Below are 19,747 nucleotides of genomic sequence, written 5' to 3'. Positions count from 1 at the left end.
AATCCTCCTTTCTATTCTCCTATCTGTTCGCCCTATCTCGCCTTTGGAGAGGTGCACCGATGTGGGCATATTTATCATTAAAATGTTTAAATAATAATTGCACTTCTCCAAAGGCAAGCTGAGGCAAAATATTGATAAATCTCTCCTTTTGATTAGTAAAATGGGCTCAATTTATCATCTAAAGTAAGAACTATTAGTTATATGCCCATAATAATAATATTAATAACTTATTTTTGCACATTTTTGGGGCTCATATTTTCTAATATCAAGGTACAAATTTTGCTAAAAAATAACGTTTTATTTAAAAGGGACAGTCTAAAATAGAATTTTTATTGTTTTAAAAGATAGGTAATCCCTTTATTACCCATTCCCCAGTTTTATACAACCAACACAGTAATATTAATATACTTTTTACATCTGTGATTACCTTGTATCTAAGCATCTTCTGACAGTCCCCTGATCACATTAATTTTTATTTATTATCTATTGACTTGCATTTAGTACTGTGTTGTGCTAACTCTTAAATAACTCCCCAGCCGTGAACACATTGTTATCTATATGGTCCACATGAACTAGCAGTCTCCTGCTATGAAAAGCAAATTCAAAAGCATGTGATTAAGAGGCTGTCAATAGAGCCTTTGAAACAGGCAGAAATTTAGAAGTTTAAATGTTATAAAGTATATTAATCTAACAATGTTGGTCGTGCAAAGCTGGGGAATGAGTAGTAAAGGCATTATCTATTTTTGTGTAGACTGTCCCTTTAACTAAACTTCTATGGTATACTTTTTTTTCTAATACTCTGCATAATTCACCCTTATCTAAGTGGATTTTCCGAATTTGCATTTCAATCAATAGAAGTAGACATATGGCTCAAATATTTCAACATAGCCCTTAGGGTGTACTAAAGCAGCGGTCGCCAACCAGTGGTCCGTGGACCACTGCTGGTCCACTAGAAGATGTTGGTGGTCCCTGACACCATGAAGCAGGAATTAATTTTCTCTGAAGGTGTCACCCTCGTCGCGCCGCAACTCCCTACTCGACATCAGTGAAAACCAGAGGAGGAATTAAATTACAATCTCCCTACGCGCTGTTCAGAGAGGTTGATATAGTCTTGGCTTGAAATAGTGGAATAATAGTATATAAAAAAAGAAAATCTTAAAAAAAAACCTCTTATATTTCATTTATTTTCTTCCCTTTACCTGTCTCTTTGTAGTAGTTTTCCTAATTCCTTCAGATGGACTTACATCATTGTTTGTCTTTCTCCCCTCCATTTTCTTTTTTTTTTATTAAATATTAATTATTTTTCATTCTAATAATTTTCCAGCACACAAATCTATTCCACCTGAATTCCATTAATTGCCATCCAACAGATCAGCCATATCCCACCAGTATTATAGTAATTGCCAGTGACATCAGTCGTGGTTAGCTCACATCCATATTGAGAGCTTTCTGATATAAACTTAATTTATGACTCCTATCTGTCCCTGATCATAAGTAGTTTTTAATAATTCCTAACTGGAGAGGTAACTTGGGAGTCTTGTGGTCCTTTTAAACATAATTCTATTTTTCCCACTTTCTGCCTCTGTTTGCAGCTCAAAAGTTGGCACTCACCCTGTCTAACCTATCGGTCATTCGGAAATATTCTCTCAGTTCTGTCATTCAGTTAGTTAATTTCACAAAAATTATTCTTAAAAATGTGTAAATATATACATAATGTAAATTTAGCTATGGTTACACTAGTTATGTACAGTATGTATGTGTATATACATATATATATATATATATATACATATATATATATATATATATATATATATATATATATATATATATATATATACACACACACACACATTATAGATATTTGTACCTTTTTAAAAAAAAATCATGTTAGTGGTCCACGGGATTGAAAATGTGTTTGTTTAGTGGTCCCTGAGGTCCGAAAGGTTGGCGACCCCTGTTCTAAAGCAACCTGTCCATTTACCTAGGCTTACCTAGGTTTAGAAAAAAAAAGAACACAGAAAATAAAATTACTTATAAAATTAAAACAAAAAAGGACAGCATTGTATGTGATATATAAATATTTATTAAAAAAACATTCAGTTTTCTTTTTTAAAATAAAAAATGTTTCAATCACATTAAAAAAATAACATTATTAAGAAAACATTCACGAATATTAAACGAAAAACAAAATAACTTTTCTTCATAAAGCAATCGGAACTGTCTGACCATGTAATAATTTCTGATTATATTTTTTTCTGTCTTTAATAATAATTTTAGTAGTTGTCTTTTATTAACTTGTATGGTTTTATCTCCGGGCACTGAAAAAACAAACAAAAGAGAAGTATTATAGTACCAGATTTTATGGTGTTGTGTTTTCTTTACACTGGTTGCATAGTAAAATAACTTACCCCAGTTGTAATAATCTTGTTCATCTGGCCCTTACGGATGGTCATGCGAACTTTGCACAGCTGTAAATGTTTTACATAAAATAAGGACAAAAATATGTTTTTTGTCAACATGTATCTAGTTAAAATTTGATCAAAGTCAACGACATTTAACTTACGTTCATCTTCCTCCCTCTCATGCTAAACCGACTCCTCCACTAGCTCGTTTTCTTCATATTCCTCTTCTTGTTGTATAACTGTAAAGCAAATGTATTTAATAAAATATTTGATTTTTTTTTAATTAAAAAAACAAAGAAAAACCAACAACCTGTTACACTCTTATTTTACCACTGAATCAATAATGAAAAAGATATACAGAAGGTTATTTTACAAATGTATCAGCAACATTTTAAACATTTAAATTCTATTCACCTTCCTTCTCCTTTTCTTCCTCCTGCTGAACTAAATCATCCAACGGAAAATTTTCTTCTTGTCCTTTTTCTTGTATAACTATAACACAATAATATTTGTTAAAGGACCAGTCAACACAGTAGATTTGCATAATCAATAAATGCAAGATAACAAGACAATGCAATAGCACTTAGCCCCATATTTATCAAGCTCCGTACGGAGCTTGAAGGGCCATGTTTGTGGCGAGTCTTCAGACTCGCCAGAAACAGCAGTTATGAAGCAGCGGTTACAAATACCGCTGCTCCATAACCTGTCCGCCTGCTCTGAGCAGGCGGACAGACATCGCCGGTAATCAACCCGATCAAGTACGATCGGGTTGACACCCCCTGCTGGCGGCCCATTGGCCGTGAGTCTGCAGGGAGCGGCGTTGCACCAGCAGCTCTTGAGAGCAATATGCTCGCCGTATTCAGCGAGGTCTGGCGGACCTGATCCGCCAGACTTTGATAAATTGGGGCCAGAGTCTGAACTTCAAATGAGTAGTAGATTTTTTTCTGACCATTTTAAAAGTTCTCTTTTTCCACTCCCCCTGTACCATGTGACCGCCATCAGTCAATCACAAATGCATACACGTACCATGTGACAGCCATCAGCCATTCCCAAATGCATACACACTTATTCTTGCACATGCTCAGTAGGAGTTGGTGACTCAAAAAGTTAAAATATAAAAAGACTGTGCACATTTAGTTAATGGAAGTAAATTGGAAAGTCGTTTAAAATGGCATGATCTATCTGAATAATGAAAGTTTAATTTTGATTGAGTGTCCCTTTAAGTAATGTTAATTTTGTCAATTAAAGAAAACAACCTGTTAAAATTTAATTTTATCACTGAATCAATATGATATAAATATACAGACTTATGAATATTTTGTTTGTACACTTAACAATTACACAAAACCCCCCAAAAAATATTTGAAATGATCTTCAATGACATATGTATCTGAAACGTGAAATATGAACTAAATTGTAAATTGTATTCACCTTCCTCCTCCTGCTGAACTGACTCCTCCCTCTGCCCTCTCACAATATCTTGCTTCTCTTCGTCATGTAGGGATGGTTTTTCTTCAGTTTCTTGTATAACTACAAAGGAAAAATAAATAGTAAAATTTATATTTTTTATATATACAAAAAAAAGTGTTCTTTATTTTTCTCACTGGCTCAATTGAACATATAAATACAGAGTGAGAGAAGGTGAATATAAATAAAAATAGGTACTATTTGTTACAGTATTAACCCCTTAATGACCAACAACGTACTTTGTGCGTCGCAGGTCTTTCTATGGGGGTGTCTTTTTCAATAGCGCAGTCTTGCTATTTTAGTAAGTCTGCAGGACGGAGGGAGGGTCTAATAGCTGTGTCTGACTGTAATGATTATATAAAAAGAAACTAAAATGTTTGAAGATTAATAAGAATTTCAGACTCATATATAAGTGTAGCAATGGCTGATTTTGCTTCATAATTTCATTTTTACACGTTTTTTTTATCAATGTCATGCAATATATATTTAAAATATGTTTTATAAAGAGTAAACACCCTTTTTTTATACACCTTCAGTAGTTGAATAATGTGTTATATTCATTGCTGTTTTTTTTTTTTAAAGGTTGATAATAACAATAATGACATATGTCTATAGTCGTATAGAGATTTAAAGAAAATCATTAAACAAGAACAATTCTGGTGTGAAAAACGGTATTGTATTTGATTCAGACAAATTTAAACACACACACAGTATTGTTAATCAAATGGCAAACATTAAAGTGCTATTTTTTCAACAAGAAATGCAGATTTAACTTTGATCCATTTATATAGCTCATCTGGGAGTGTTTTTGTAACAATGTATAGTTTTGTTAATTTTTAAATAGCATTGTGCTAATTTTCAGACTCCTAACTAAGCCCCAAAGTCTGTATTTTACTGCATTATCACACTGTATAGGACTGTTTAAGCACCAAAGACTCTGTGAGCCAAGATCTAGACTCCTGATATTTCTTTCGACCTGGCAATCTGATTTTGTTTTCCTTTTTTGCCTAGAAATAAATAGCTTTTATTTGGGGATATGGAGTGATGTGTTTAGGCAAGTTATTGGGGTAAATTTATTGAACAATGTACTCAAAGCAGTTGCAGGAAAATCATTTATCTCTCTCCCACCCCCATGGAAGTTGTTTTCTGTTGCTACTGTCTCTTGTTTGCTGAGCTTTTCCATAGCCAATACTAAAGCTGAAATTGACAGCAAAGCTGGCAGCTTACACAGGCAAAAGCAGCAATTATAAATAAGTGTAAAGTAGCTATTTGTACAGTTTAATACACTCCAGCAGGTAAAGTGAATAACAGTATGACTGGAAATTTTATGTTATGTTGTATTTTGTAAAATTATACTTGAGTTTCTGATCTTTGTACAATGACTTAAAGGGACACTGTAATCAAAAAATTTCTTTTGTGATTCAGATTGAGTATGAAATTTTAAGCAACTTTCTAATTTACTCCTATTATAAAATTTTCTTCATTCTCTTGGTATCTTTATTTGAAATGCAAGAATGTAAGTTTAGATGCCGGCCCATTTTTGGTGAACAACCTGGGTTGTCCTTGCTGATTGGTGGATAAATTCATCCACCAATAATAAGTGCTGTCCAGAGTACTGAACCCCAAAAAAGCTTAGATGCCTTCTTTTTCAAATAAAGATAGGAAGAGAATGAAGAAAAATTGATAATAGGAGTAAATTAGAAAGTTGCTTAAAATTGCATGCTCTTTCTGAATTACAAAAGAAAAATGTTGGGTTCAGTGTCCCTTTAATGTGTAAACTGTGAAAATTAAATTAAAAAAATCAGTTAAAGGAAAAAAAAATAACTGGGGGGACACGTTAAAGGAGAGAAAATGTGACAGTTAATGTCCCGTTAACGGTATATTTAAGTGGGTGTTATTTGATACTTCATTTTGAATACCTTCTGTCCTTGCTTATGATGTACATTTGGACATAAAACAACAAACACTAACATACAGTATATAGGGTGGGTGTTGTAAATACATTATCCAAAGTAACGCCCTGTGGAGATGGTCTAAACAAGTCAGTTTCATGGAACAATGGGTTATTTAAAAATGTTTTTATTGTGAATGGACAACCTGTTTCTCGCAAATCTAGCCCTAGGACTTTTTTTGAATGGATGTATACCTTTCTAATTAAAATGCAAGTCTATGAATTGTCTTCCTGTGTGAGTTCTTGTTTTGATAGCAGAATTGATTGTTTACATATTTACCTCTACCTACCTACTTTTTTCTATCTATCTCTCCTCATTATCTACTTCTCTACTCACTAAATCTACATATATCTACACCATTGTATATATGCCATCAATCTCTCTCTCTATCCATAAATCTACAAATAAGTGAAAGCTGTATTTCTACGTGCAAGATATAAAATGCATCCTATCAGTGCAGTATAAATATGCAGATCTGCCTTCCATTGTTAGATATCCTTCAGCTTATAAGTGTTCTCCAGAATCTGCTAGTTGTCAGAGGGAATGTGTGACATATGGTAACAATAGACCATGTTTAGGCAAATTGATATTTAGAGATCTATCAAGACTGTAACATCTCACTCAAATGTACAAAATGAATAAATTGTGTACCTTTGAATCAGGAATTAAAATAATTGCGATGTCAAGCATTCCTGTTTTAAGCTATATATTATTCATAAATAGTTGTTACATGTAATGTATTTTTACTGTTTCCTTTAGAGTTGGTAGCTGGACACAAAAAAATACAGGACAAACTGTAGGTGACTGGGCACTGGTGGTAGGTGGTAGTAACACATTGCCCCACCCAAAAGATCTTCCTAAGACCCCAACCTTGAATCCACCATCTATATTTGTTTCAAAACTGAGCAGTCATTCTATCTCCTTGGTTGCCAATAAGATGTGTAAAGAGTAGTGATTGTATACCCTTGACAACCACAAGAACACAGAGAGCACTGATGTAACCCCCCTATGATAGCTTGTGACACATAAGATTGTTTTTAACCTTCCCTGGCTGCCAGTAAAAAGTAGAAAAAAACATGCACAATGTCACTTTTTTTCTGGGCCATATCTGTAAAGCAGATGTATTGGAAGCATTTTACATTTAGCTGACGCTCAGGGTTCTTTAATAACTGGACATATACATGTCCAGTATTTTGTGTAGATTTTACTGGACAGCCTTCTGAAATACTGGACGTCTGGTTGAATACTGGACACCTGGCAACCCTAGTTTCCAGGGTAATGCAAAATGTAAAGACATAATCTTAAAATTCAACTGCCCTTTGCATATTTTAATCAGAAATTAAGTATGCAATTAAAGAAAGTATTTTTGAATCACCATACTTAAAAAAATGTATTTAATATGGAGTTAAATCTGTGAATCCTGCCTTAGACCCTTTGTGACGTCCCCATGTGCTTACGTGGTGACGTCGGCCAGCACTCCAATGAAGCCTGGGAGTGCTGCCCCCTAGGTCACCAACTATCCCTAGCCTGTAGTGAGGGGGATCAACGACAGGTAGAGATGCGCATGACGAGAATGCCTCGTCATGCGCATCAAAGGGGTTCAACAATCTTCCCTGCGCATTGTGTTTGTTTAGGTTTGCAACAATAAATTACAATTATTGTTTACATAACTTTTATGTCTGGCAACATAAAAATGTGATCTCAAGAGATGTCAGTGTGAAAAAAACATTGCAAACATCTCCTTAATTTTAGGGGCAAATAAGCAAACTGGGCTGGTTGTGTGAGAAACCACATTACATATATCACATACACACAAATCAATACACATATACATATGGAGAATAGATACTTTCATCCTCTGGATTCGAAAACTTATAGTACTTCCACTTACAGTCATATTCAGTTTGACAGTAGATATGATTAAGCCTGATGAAACAGCTATGTAAAAGCTGAGAAATGGGTTGCTGTTTGTTTTAATTGTTATTAAAAGTAAGATTTGATCTTATCACTTGCTGCCAAACCTTTATTTGCCCTGTCTCATACTAGGCCATGTGGCACTTCTGTTTCTTTTCAACTTTCACAGATTACTGACTTTGGGATTCTGACCTACGATTCCCTCACAGATAGCAGCCTGGACATGGACTGTTCCACTTAGAATTGGTGTTTCTGGAATCAACCCTTTACAATATATGGAACTTCTTTTGCTACTTTTGTGTCACTATTGTATATATATATATCAATTTGCATTTAATATATATCTGATTATTATAATTATTATTGTTTAGGGAGATTTTAATTTGTTATTGACTTAGGCCAGCCCCTATTTCTTTTGGTATTGGCAGTAGATAGGCTAAAATGGCAAAACCAACTGCAGAAAAGGCTTTTGTGAAATTATTAACTAATCAATAAAAAATTATGGTGAGTTCATAATATGGTGTGTCTATGTGTAGAAAATCATCACTATACTGAAAGGGTGGTTTTCAAATTGGGGGGGAGCATACATTGTTATAAAGTTGTTTGACACCCCCTGGAGACTCTTTATGTTTGAGTTTGAATGGCTGGACCACAATAATTCCCATGTGAAAAGTTACTATTTGTGCTGCTGAACAGACAAACTTTTAGTTTGTGATAGGCACTCTAAGGGAAAACAGTTGGTTTTTATTTATACAGATATGTGTTGCACAACAATATTTAGCAGCATTATTGGGATTGGGATGCAATTGTCCTGATGATGTTCCAGATGTGACATTATTACCTTTGCAACAATACTAATACTGTTGCAGCTACAGACAGATGTAGGAAGTACGATTACAGTTTAGAACAGCAGTCTAAAAAGTTACTTATCCACTAAATGTTAAAGGAACGTTAAAGTGATGGTAAACTCTGCCCTTTATAAAAACAGAATGCTAGTGATATTTAAGATGGAGTTGAATCAGTTGTAATGAAGATGCGCTATAACTTACTTTATAATATAGATGAAATTCAAATTCCCTGTGCTCCGCCACACACTTCAAAAGTCAATTTTTCTTTGAGCTAACGGTTTGAATCGTCTAATCAGCGCTCTCCCCTTTGGGCACCTTTTGTTGTAGGTAGAGTGCTGATTGGACAATTCTAACCATTAGCTAACAGAAAAATTAGAAAAAATATCAATTTATTGGCATCTCCATTAAAAAAATACAAAACAGACATGGGGCTATCGGACGGTCTTTGAATTTCATATCTGTATTAAAAAGTAAGTTAAAGCGCATTTTCATTACAACTAACAAATTAATCTCCATTTAAAATATCACTTACATTCCAGATCTGTTTTTATAAGGGGAAGAGTTTACCATGACTGCAACAGGAGTTTCTTACTAAATCAGGACAAGTGAAAATTGACAGCATTCGTTATGGATTAACAAATTATAACATTGCTAGCAACTTTAGTGCTGCAGAAATATTTTTGCAGCGGTTGTGATTTCAGTGTTCCTTGCTAAGTTATTTGTACATGTTACTGAGGTAAAAGCAAAAAGACAACCAACACGCTAACATGTATATTGCAGGACATTATGCAGCTATGTTTTGTTTTCTCTTTTGCACATATATACTGAATTAAACTATGCGCTAGTGGTGTCTATTTTCTATCTGGAATATAAAAAGGTGCCAAACATTTATTTGGTTGTGGTTAGTGAGAATAAATTTCTATCATAAGTATTCGTATTTCAAAAATAACAGAGTTTAGATTGTGTATATGTCCAGGACGAATTGAGCGTATTATTTGAAACCCGGAACCTTACATTTGTTTTGAAATTGGCATGGGACAGTTTATTGGACGCGCAGGAATTAATCGTCACATCCGGCCTCCGTCTCACATATTTTGAGATTGAGCTCATGACTGAGCTGAGCAGACTTACCAGACCTGAGTGCTTAGAAAATTACTGCTTCAATTTGCTCGTCACAGAGCGGGCTTTTTAACGTCTTGTTTTTAATTTGTAATTTTAGCAGTAAACTGCTATTTTCTTTTTTTTTATATATAAATATATATCGAAGGCACCATGCAGCGACACAATTATCGTTCCCCGAGTCATTCGCCCAGTGGCGGAGATTACAATATGCGGAGCCCTGGATCTTTCCGCAGTCCACCTCCTTCACAAGGCTGCGGTGGGTCCATGTTGCCTCCGCCGTTGCCAAACTGGGGTTACGGGAGCCCGCTATCCCCACCGTATTTGCAGAGGCCGAGCAGGCCTTACGGGAGCGGGGGTGGTGGGCACTCGCCGCGCTCTTCTCCTTCACAGGGTTCGTATGTAAGCAGGTTTGGTAATAGGTCTCCGGGTAGCACACCACACAGACCCAGTCCTCGCTATAACGTATCACCTTACAACAAGTCTCCAGGAGGCAGCGGAGGAAACGCTCAGCATTACCAGCAGCACCGTGGGCAGGGCTACCAGGTAATAGGGAGGACAGACGGCGGCCTCACATGCTGTTACCCTTGTCAATAATCTAGGTGGCATTAGGATTTTAAATACAATGTTTCATTTTATCCCTAGCTTCAACAACAATATTCTCAGTGACACTTTTTATTGACGCAGTTTTTAGTTGAAACCATTCCGCTCTGTGATACAGTTTTTGACTAGGTAGAAATTTAAAACTAATACGAAGCCTTTAATCTCAGTGTATACAGAAGCAATTCTCAAAGTCTAACAGGCTGAAAACCATTGTAGTGGGGCAGTCTGGTCTTGTTTTAATGGCTTCTCTATGAATTGTAGAAGTTGTGTTCAGTTTTCTCTTTATTGAGGTTCTTTGAAATGTTAGGGTTCTCATAATATTTAGGGGCATTATTGATTGACTTTTATTTTTGCCAAAAGAAAATGTTGGTAATGTTAAAATGTGCAAGTGTACTGTAAAATTGTTTTCCTCTAAATATGTTTTCAATGACTTGTTATAACAACAGTAGAGTATAGAATTATGAGAAATTTACACCCCAGCAGGTAAAATGGATAATTGGGAACACATTAAATGGTAGAACATTTTACAGTACACTGGCCCTTTAAATTAGTTCTCTTCCTGGTAATACTAACTACTTCTGCCACAGTACCAGTGTTAGAGATGAACACCTGAAAAACTTAACAGAGAATATTAGGTGATTTTGAATAGTAACTAAAAAAAAAAAAAAAAAATAGCAACTCCATTTTAAAGTGATGGTAAATCCTAGCAATTCTGAAATGCTAGGATTTACCATTGGAACAAATAAATGGGGACTTTCAGTCATGAAATATAAAATACTTAATTCTGAAAGCTCCTTTTTATTTGTTCCAATGTTAAATCCTAGCGTTTCACAAACGCTAGGATTTACCATCACTTTAACATGTCACTATTAAAAGCAAAAACAAACCTACAGTGTTACTGTCACATTTACAGGCAGATGTAAGCCAAGTAATATGAGCAGGTTTGAGACATATTTGGGTCTTTTTTTTCTTTTTTGATGACCCTTGTGAACTATGGAAGGGAAGGATGTCTGTGGTAATATGTTTAAAAAGTTACATTGAAACTGTGCTAAGAAGCAAGCAGTGAATGCGCCCCCACTCTCCACCTAATAGTTCATTTTGCTGAGGCTCTTAATTTCGAGTCAATTCCATTCAATTTTTCTGAATGATGAAACTTGGGTGTACAAATGTAATCATGTTAAATACAACTTTAGTGTTACAATCTCCAAGTCATATTTATTGTCTAGTGTTGTGAACAAACGTTGCCTACCACAGACCCCTCAATTACAAATCTTCATACACGTGTGAATGCTTAAAGGGACAGTCTAGTCAAAATTAAACTTTCATGATTCAGATAGGGCATGCAATTTTAAACAACTTTCCAATTTACTTCTATTATCTAATTTGCTCAATTCTTTAGATATCCTTTGTTGAAGAAATAGCAATGTACATGTGTGAGCCAATCACACAAGGCCTTTATGTGCAGCAACCAATCAGCAGCTACTGAGCATATCTAGATATGCTTTTCAGCAAGTGATATCAAGAGAATGAAGCAAATTAGATAATAGAAGTAAATTAGAAAGTTGTTTAAAATGACATGCTCTTTCTAAATCATGAAAGAAAAAAATTGGGTATCATGACCCTTTAATTTTATATTTCTCAAGTATATAAATTACTATATTTCAAATGCTTAGAACATCAGTGTTTGTTAAAATATATATTTTTTTATTTATTTTTTACTATTATGGACATTTTAGTTTTGTATTTTGAGTGTGTGATGGGGGGAGATATTCTGAATATTTCTTTACCTGATAATTTTTTTTTAAAGGGTTCACCCAGGACATCTACACCATTTGGTACAGCGTATGGCAGAGAGAAAAGAGTGTCTAATGATGTGGAAAACTATTACAAACCTTCAATGCTTGAGGACCCATGGGCTGGCCTAAAGCCAGTATCCATTACCGATTTAGAACAACAAATCAGCAATGAGCAAACTACATATACTGGTAAAAAAGGGAGGTATTTTAGTTAAATCCTCTAAGATAAGAGCCCAATGCTCCATGGTAGACAAAAAGGAAAAAAAAAGGATACATACACCGTGTTTTAATTCAAAAGGTTCTGTTTGTTTAAACAGATCTATTTTTTTTACTGTCGGATGTCATTCAACCTTTAATTGGAAATCTACAAGTCTTGTAGGATATATCAGGAAGTGTCCACCAGCAATGAAGAACACAATGTTCTGTAATCACCAGCATTTGATGTGTGACTCTAACACAGATTTCAGATTCAAAAAATTTAAAGTCTTGCTTTTCTGTATTGGCTAGGCTTAACAAGAAGCCTAATTTTTATGTACTTTCATTTTTAAGCAGGGTTTCATTATAGGGAATGCTGGAAAAAACTGTTTGTAAACCTTTCTCCTTTAAGGGTGGTGATATTTATTTTTTTTCTCTCGAGATGATTTACTATTTTTGTTTAAGATCTGGTGGATTTGACCATTTACAATTGTATATATGTTAAAGTGACAAATGGACTCTTGTTTTGTGTACAGATATTTCATTTTAAATATAATGTGAGTTTTTAATCCAAGATGTTTACTTTGTTAGACCATCTTTTTGCGTTTTTGTACATTATTTTGAATTCTGCATAAAAGAACAGTTGAAACCATAGACGACCTTTTTGATACATGTTAATATTTTGTTTTACAGTACTATTTAAGTGTGGATTCTTTTGAGCTCTATACTTCATTCCGACATATGGTGATATATATTTTATATTGAGTACTTTTTTTTTTTTTTTTTCTCCCCGCGTCTCAGTTGAGTCAGTCTGAATTGAAATTCAGAAATGTCTCAAGGTTTAGCTTTAATGTTTTTTTTTTCTGTTACTTTTGAAAAAACTTTTATTGCAGTTAATCCCCAAGGCAGAACATGCTGTGATCCGAGATATCGTCATCACAGATAATGCATCATGTCTGCAGAAAGATTGGGATACACATTGGCTCTTTTTTGCTTTGCAGCTCTGCATCAGACTGTTCTCTTCAAACAGCACTTTGCTCTGGCAGCACTGTGTAAGTTTTTCTTAACAAAGTGCTGTTTGAAGAGAACAGTCAAATATATGGAGCAGCGCTGCAAAGCAGCAGTGAATTTATTGGCTGGCTCTAAGGGATTTTTTCACAAGACATTTTAAAAACTTAATTTATTTTCTTATTTGCAGCTAATTTGCGATGCAATTTTCAAATACCGCACTATATTATCAAACTAAAAAAAATTGCTTTATTCTCCAGTTAATCAAAACATTGCAATTTTGAACTGGTGCTTTAGTGCAACTGCCTAATTTACAATTTTTTTGTGCAGTGATCTCTTCCTGGGTATTTTTTTTTTCAAACCAACTGAGGAAAAAGGGGGGGGGGGAGTCAGGGGAGAGGGAAGGGTGGAATGGTAAATGATGGGGGAACAAAGCAAATTTATAGTCATATATAAATTACTTTTCTGCGTGCCTCGCAGGGCAGTCCATGATATAGCATGCTAACAGAAGTACAATATTAGGTCAGTAATGGTTCTGGACAGTTTGTATTGGTGAAGAATCTTCAAAATTCTATCATAAATTCGTTGATCGACCTTTATTGAATGTTTGTATAAATCGCTGGAGTTATAACCTAACAAAATTAAACAATGGTAAACTAAAACAAAGTACAACCAATACTTTCTCCTATTTCGAGTGTGTATCACCCTGTGCAACGCATATTGAGAACATCTGCTTGTTCAGAGGTTTAGGTTTACATTGGATTACGCAACTGTGAGAGCATTAATCAGAATGAGATACACTATGGTCTTCAAATTGGGATTTTTCTTTTTTTTGTTTTATGAGTTATCCAGATCGGGGTCCAGGGGTTATGGTCTAGGATTAAAAGTAGAATTCTGGGATGGTAATTAAAGGGAGACATCTGTGCCATAGCAATCTTATAGTAAGTAGGGTGGTAATATTCTAAAAGTTAGTAGTGTGTATTTAGTTATAAAGCCTCTGTAAAACTTGGGGTATTCCCAAGTTTAAGTGGGGTGGTGGGGAATAGCTTGCAGGTTAAATTTTGATGGCAAGGTGGTTGCCGCATTGGCGGAAGAAACTTGAGTGTGGAGAGCAATCCAATATCTTTTACTGCAACAGGTGGCACTACACACGATATATCGAAATATTGCTTATGTTAGACATTAAGAGAGAAGTGCTCGTACTTCAGGAGAATAAGGATTAATAAAATAACATTCCAAAGTTTCCAAATGCTAAAACGGTAAGCACACAACTAAGAAAATATAGCTCTTGTAATCCAACATTCATTTCTTTTGCAAGATGTACCGAATCCACGGATTCATCCTAACTTGTGGGATATTGTCCTTCCTGACAGGAAGTAGCAAAGAGAGCACCACAGCAGAGCTGTCTATATAGCTCCCCCCTTAACTCCACCCCACAGTCATTCTCTTTGCTGGCTCTAAGCAGGAAGAGTAAAGAGAAGAGGTGTTAAACTTTTAGTTTTATTTTATCTTCAATCAAGAGTTTATTTTTAAATGGTACCGGTGTTGTACTATTTACTCTCAGGCAGGATATAGATGAAGATTTCTGCCTGGAGGATGATGCATTTGTAACTAAGGTCCACTGCTGTTCCCACATGAGCTGAGGAGTACAGGAAAACTTAAGTGTGAGGAACGGTTTCTTGCTATACAGCAATGAGGTATGTTCAGTCTGCAGAGACTGTGTTAACTCAGAAAGGCTGACAGTATCCCCATTAGGGGAAGGGTAAGCAGTAATCCTAGTGTTATCAGGTTTTTACTAGCTTGCATAAAGGGTTAATTTTTTGTGGGCACTCAGTTTATGTGAATTTGGGACAAACGTTTTTGTGTCTGGGAGTAATGTTTTATGGGACATTTGCTTGAGGGTTGTTTATAACCCACATGGCTTTCAGGCAGGGTTTGTTAGTTTTGTGTAGGCCCCAGCAACATTGAGTGAGGTGGGCGGGGCCTACATTTACAAGCAGCAAGCAACTTCTCCTGAGGTCCTGAGAGTCTTCTGAGGGACTAATTGAAGCTTTAAACCCCATATTATCGCTTCCTAAGGGCAGGTAGGGCCACAGCAGAGCTGTGGCAAGGTGCTTTAGGGAGTTTTAACCGGTTTTAGACACTTATCTTTTTTTTTTTTTTTTTTTTTAATTTGGGTGTCTTGCTTTTTTTCTTGTGGTGCAATCCTTCTAAAGCTTAGTGGGTACACTGTTAAAATTTCGGAATTTTTTAAAAGCAATTTTAACTTGTTTTTCAGTTTATTTTATTTATTTTTTTTCTCAAAGGTATAGTACCGTTTTTGCAAATTGTGTTTTTTTTCATTAAAGTGTTTTCCAAGCTTGCTTGCTTTATTACTAGTCTGTTAAACATGTCTGACACTGAGGAAACTTGTTCAATTTGTTTAGAAGCCATTGTGGAACCCCTTCTAAGAATGTGTCCCAATTGTACTGATATGTCTATAAATTGCAAACAGCATATTTTTGACTTATAAGAATTTGGCATTAAATGCTTCTCAGACAGAAGTAAATCAGGTTTCACCATCTAGTTCTCCCCAAGTGTCACAACCAGTTACGCCCGCACAAGTGATGCCAAGTACTTCTAGTGCGTCTAATTCTTTCACCTTGCAAGATATGGCCTCAGTTATGAATACTACCCTCACAGAGGTTTTATATAAGCTGCCCGGGTTGCAAGGGAAGCGCAGTAGCTCTGGGTTAAGAACAAATGCTGAGCCTTCTGACGCTTTAGTAGACGTATCCGATGTTCCCTCACAATGTTCTAAGGTAGGGATGAGGGATTTGCTGTCTGAGGGAGAGATTTCTGATTCAGGAAAGATGTTCCCTCAGACAGATTCAGATGACGGCATTTATATTTAAGGTAGAGCACCTCCGTTTATTGCTCAGGGAGGTTTTAGCTACTCTGGATGATTGTGACCCTATTGTCGTTCCAGAGAAATTGTGTAAAATGGACAAATATTTAGAGGTCCCTGTTTACACTGATCTTTTTCCGGTCCCTAAGAGGATTTCGGACATTGTTACTAAGGAGTGGGATGGACCAGGTATTCCGTTCGCTCCCCCTCCTGTTTTTAAGAAAATGTTCCCCATTTCTGACACCATAAAGGACTCATGGCAGACGGTCCCTAAGGTGGAGGGAGCTATTTCTACTCTGGCTAAGCGTACAACTATACCTATTGAAGACAGTTGTGCTTTCATTGATCCTATGGATAAAAAGTTAGAGGGTCTCCTAAAGAGAATTTTTGTTCATCAGGGTTTTCTTCTTCAACCTATAGCGTGCATTGTTCCGGTAACCACTGCAGCTGATATTTGGTGTGAGGCTCTAGAAGAGGCTCTTCAGATGGAGACCCCACTAGATGATATTTTGGACAGAATTAAGGCCCTTAAAGGGACACTGTACCCAAAATTTTTCTTTTGTAATTCAGAAAGAGCATGCAATTTGAGCAACTTTCTAATTTACTCCTATTATCATTTTTTGTTTGTTCTCTTGCTATCTTTATTTGAAAAAGAAGGCATCTAAGCTTTTTTTGGGTTCAGTACTCTGGCCAGCACTTTTTTATTGGTGGATGAATTTATCCACCAATCAGCAAGGACAACTCGGGTTGTTAACCAAAAATGGGCCGGCATCTAAACTTGCATTCTTGCATTTCAAATAAAGATAAGAGAATGAAGAGAATTTTATATTAGGAGTAAATTAGAAAGTTGCTTAAAATTTCATGCTCTATCTAAATCAGGAAAGAAATTTTGGCTAGAGTGTCCCTTTAAGCTGGCTAATTCTTTGATTACAGACGCCGCTTTTCATCTTGCTAAGTTAGCGGCAAAGAATTCAGGTTTTGCCATTTTAGCGCGAAGAGCGTTATGGCTTAAGTCCTGGTCAGCTGATGTGTCATCTAAATCTAAGCTTTTGACCATCCCTTTTCAAAGGTGAGACCCTATTCGGGCCTGCACTGAAAGAGATCATTTCAGACATCACTTGAGGGAAGGGTCATGCCCTCCCTTAAGATAAGTCAAATAAGACAAGGACCAAACAAAATAATTTTCGTTCCTTTCGAAACTTCAAGGGTGGTCCCGCTTCCTCTTCCCCTGCTGCAAAACAAGAGGGAAACTTTGCTCAAGCCAACCTGGAGACCTAACCAGGCTTGGAACAAGGGTAAACGGGCCAAAAAGCCTGCTGCTGCCACTAAGACAGCATGAAGGGGTAGCCCCCGATCTGGGACCGGATCAAGTAGGGTGCAGGCTTTCTCTCTTTGCTCAGGCCTGGGCAAGAGACGTTAAGGACTCCTGGGCCGTAGAAATTGTAACCCGGGGGTATCTCCTAGATTTAAAAGATTCTCCTCCAAGGGGGAGGTTCCATATTTCTCAATTGTCTGTAAACCAGGACAAAAATAGAGGCGTTCTTACACTGTGTAGAAGACCTTTTTACCATGGGAGTGATCTTCCCAGTTCCGAAAACAGAACAGGGACAAGGTTTCTACTCCAATCTGTTTGTGGTTCCCAAAAAAGAGGGAACCTTCAGACCAATTCTAGATCTCAAGATCCTAAACCAATTCCTAAGAGTTCCATCCTTCAAGATGGAGACTATTTGGACTATTTTACCAATGATCCAGGAGGGTCAATATATGACTACCGTGGATCTAAATGATGCGTATCTACACATTCCTATCCACAAAGATCATCACCAGTTCCTCAGGTTTGCCTTTCTGGACAGGCATTACCAGTTTGTGGCTCTTCCCTTCGGGTTGGCCACGGCGCCAAGAATCTTCACAAAGGTGCTAGGGTCCCTTCTGGCGGTCCTAAGGCTGAGGGGCATAGCAGTGGCGCCTTATCTAGACATCTTAATTCAAGCGTCGACTTTCCAACTTGCCAAGTCTCACACGGATTTAGTGTTGGCCTTTCTAAGATCTCATGGGTGGAAGGTGAACGTGAAAAAGAGTTCTTATTCCTCTCTCAAGAGTTCCATTCCTGGGAACTCTGATAGATTCGGTGGACATGAAAATATTTCTGACGGAGGTCAGGAAATCAAAGATTTTAACCACCTACTGAGCTCTTCATTCCATTCCTCGGCCGTCAGTGGCTCAGTGTATGGAGGTAATCGGACTTATGGTAGCGGCAATGGACACAGTTAAGTTTGCTCGCTTGCATCTCAGACCACTGCAACTATGCATGCTCAAACAGTGGAATGGGGATTATGCAGATTTATCTCCTCAGATAAATCTGGATCAAGAGACCAGAGACTCTCTTCTTTGGTGGTTGTCACAGGATCACCTGTCCAGAGGAATGTGTTTCCGCAGGCCAGTGTGGGTTATTGTGACAACGGACCCCAGCCTACTGGGCTGGGGTGCAGCCTGGAATTCCCTGAAAGCACAGGGTTTGTGGACTCAGGAGGAGGCCCTCCTACCGATAAATATTCTGGAATTAAGAGCGATATTCAATGCTCTTCAGGCGTGGCCTCAGCTGGCTTCGGCCGGATTCTTCAGGTTTCAGTCACGACTGTAGCTTATATCAATCATCAGGGGGAACAAGGAGTTCCTTTGCGATGATAGAAGTTTCCAGTATAATCCGATGAGACTCACTCTTGCCATCTCTCAGCGATCTATATCCCAGGGGTGGAGAACTGTGAGGCAGATTTTCTAAGTCGTCAGACTTTTCATCCGGGGGAGTGGGAGCTTTTGAAAGCGCCTGCGTGGCCACGCCCGACTTAGTATGCAGACCTGGTGGACATGTCATCTCTGCCACCATGGACTCTGCCACTGAGACGGGACCTTTTGATTCAAGGTTCATTCAAGCATCCAAATCTAATTTCTCTGCAACTGACTGCTTGGAGATTGAATGCTTGATTCTATCAAAGCGGGGTTTCTCTGAGTCAGTCATAGATACCTTGATTCATGCTTGAAAGCCTGTCACCAGGAAGATCTATCATAAGATATGGCGTAAATATCTTTTTTTTTGGTGTGAATCCAAAGGCTACTCATGGAGTAAGATCAGGATTCCTAGGATTTTGTCTTTTCTCCAAGAAGGATTGGAGAAAGGATTGTCTGCTAGTTCCTTAAAGGGACATATCTGCTTTGTCTATTCTGTTGCACAAGCGTCTTGCAGATGTACCAGACGTTCAGGCTTTTTGTCAGGCTTTAGTTAGAATTAAGCCTGTGTTTAAACCTGTTGCTCCGCCATGGAGTTTAAATTTAGTTCTTCAGGGGGTTCAGTTTGAACCCATGCATTCCATAGATTTTAAACTTCTTTCTTGGAAAGTTCTGTTTCTAGTTGCTATCTCTTCAGCTCGAAGAGTTTCTGAACTATCTGCATTACAATGTGACTCGCCTTATCTTGTTTTCCATGCTGATAAGGTGGTTTTGCATACCAAACCTGGGTTCCTCCCTAAGGTTGTTTCTAACAGGAATATCAATCAGG

General features: G+C 36.9%; 1 protein-coding gene and 1 long non-coding RNA gene across 2 annotated transcripts; one reads left to right on the top strand and one right to left on the bottom strand.

Moving 5' to 3' along the window:
- Nucleotides 1-2,576: 2,576 nt before the first annotated feature.
- On the bottom strand, nucleotides 2,577-3,888 carry LOC128659450 (uncharacterized). Its single transcript, XR_008402394.1, has 3 exons — nucleotides 3,837-3,888; nucleotides 2,820-2,897; nucleotides 2,577-2,644 (listed from the first exon to the last, which is right to left on the bottom strand). It is a non-coding gene; the product is annotated as an uncharacterized LOC128659450 (long non-coding RNA).
- Nucleotides 3,889-9,666: 5,778 nt separating this feature from the next.
- On the top strand, nucleotides 9,667-12,953 carry MPLKIP (M-phase specific PLK1 interacting protein). Its single transcript, XM_053713075.1, has 2 exons — nucleotides 9,667-10,251; nucleotides 12,116-12,953. The coding sequence occupies exons 1-2, from the start codon at nucleotides 9,859-9,861 to the stop codon at nucleotides 12,317-12,319; spliced, it is 597 nt and encodes a 198-aa protein (XP_053569050.1). The 5' UTR covers nucleotides 9,667-9,858; the 3' UTR covers nucleotides 12,320-12,953.
- The last annotated feature ends 6,794 nt before the right edge of the window (nucleotides 12,954-19,747 follow it).

This window comes from Bombina bombina, chromosome 5 (assembly GCF_027579735.1).
Source record: "Bombina bombina isolate aBomBom1 chromosome 5, aBomBom1.pri, whole genome shotgun sequence".
NCBI classification, from domain to species: Eukaryota; Metazoa; Chordata; class Amphibia; order Anura; family Bombinatoridae; genus Bombina; species Bombina bombina.
The sequence above is the reverse complement of the archived record's forward strand: the minus strand, read 5'-3'. Positions and strand labels throughout refer to the sequence as shown.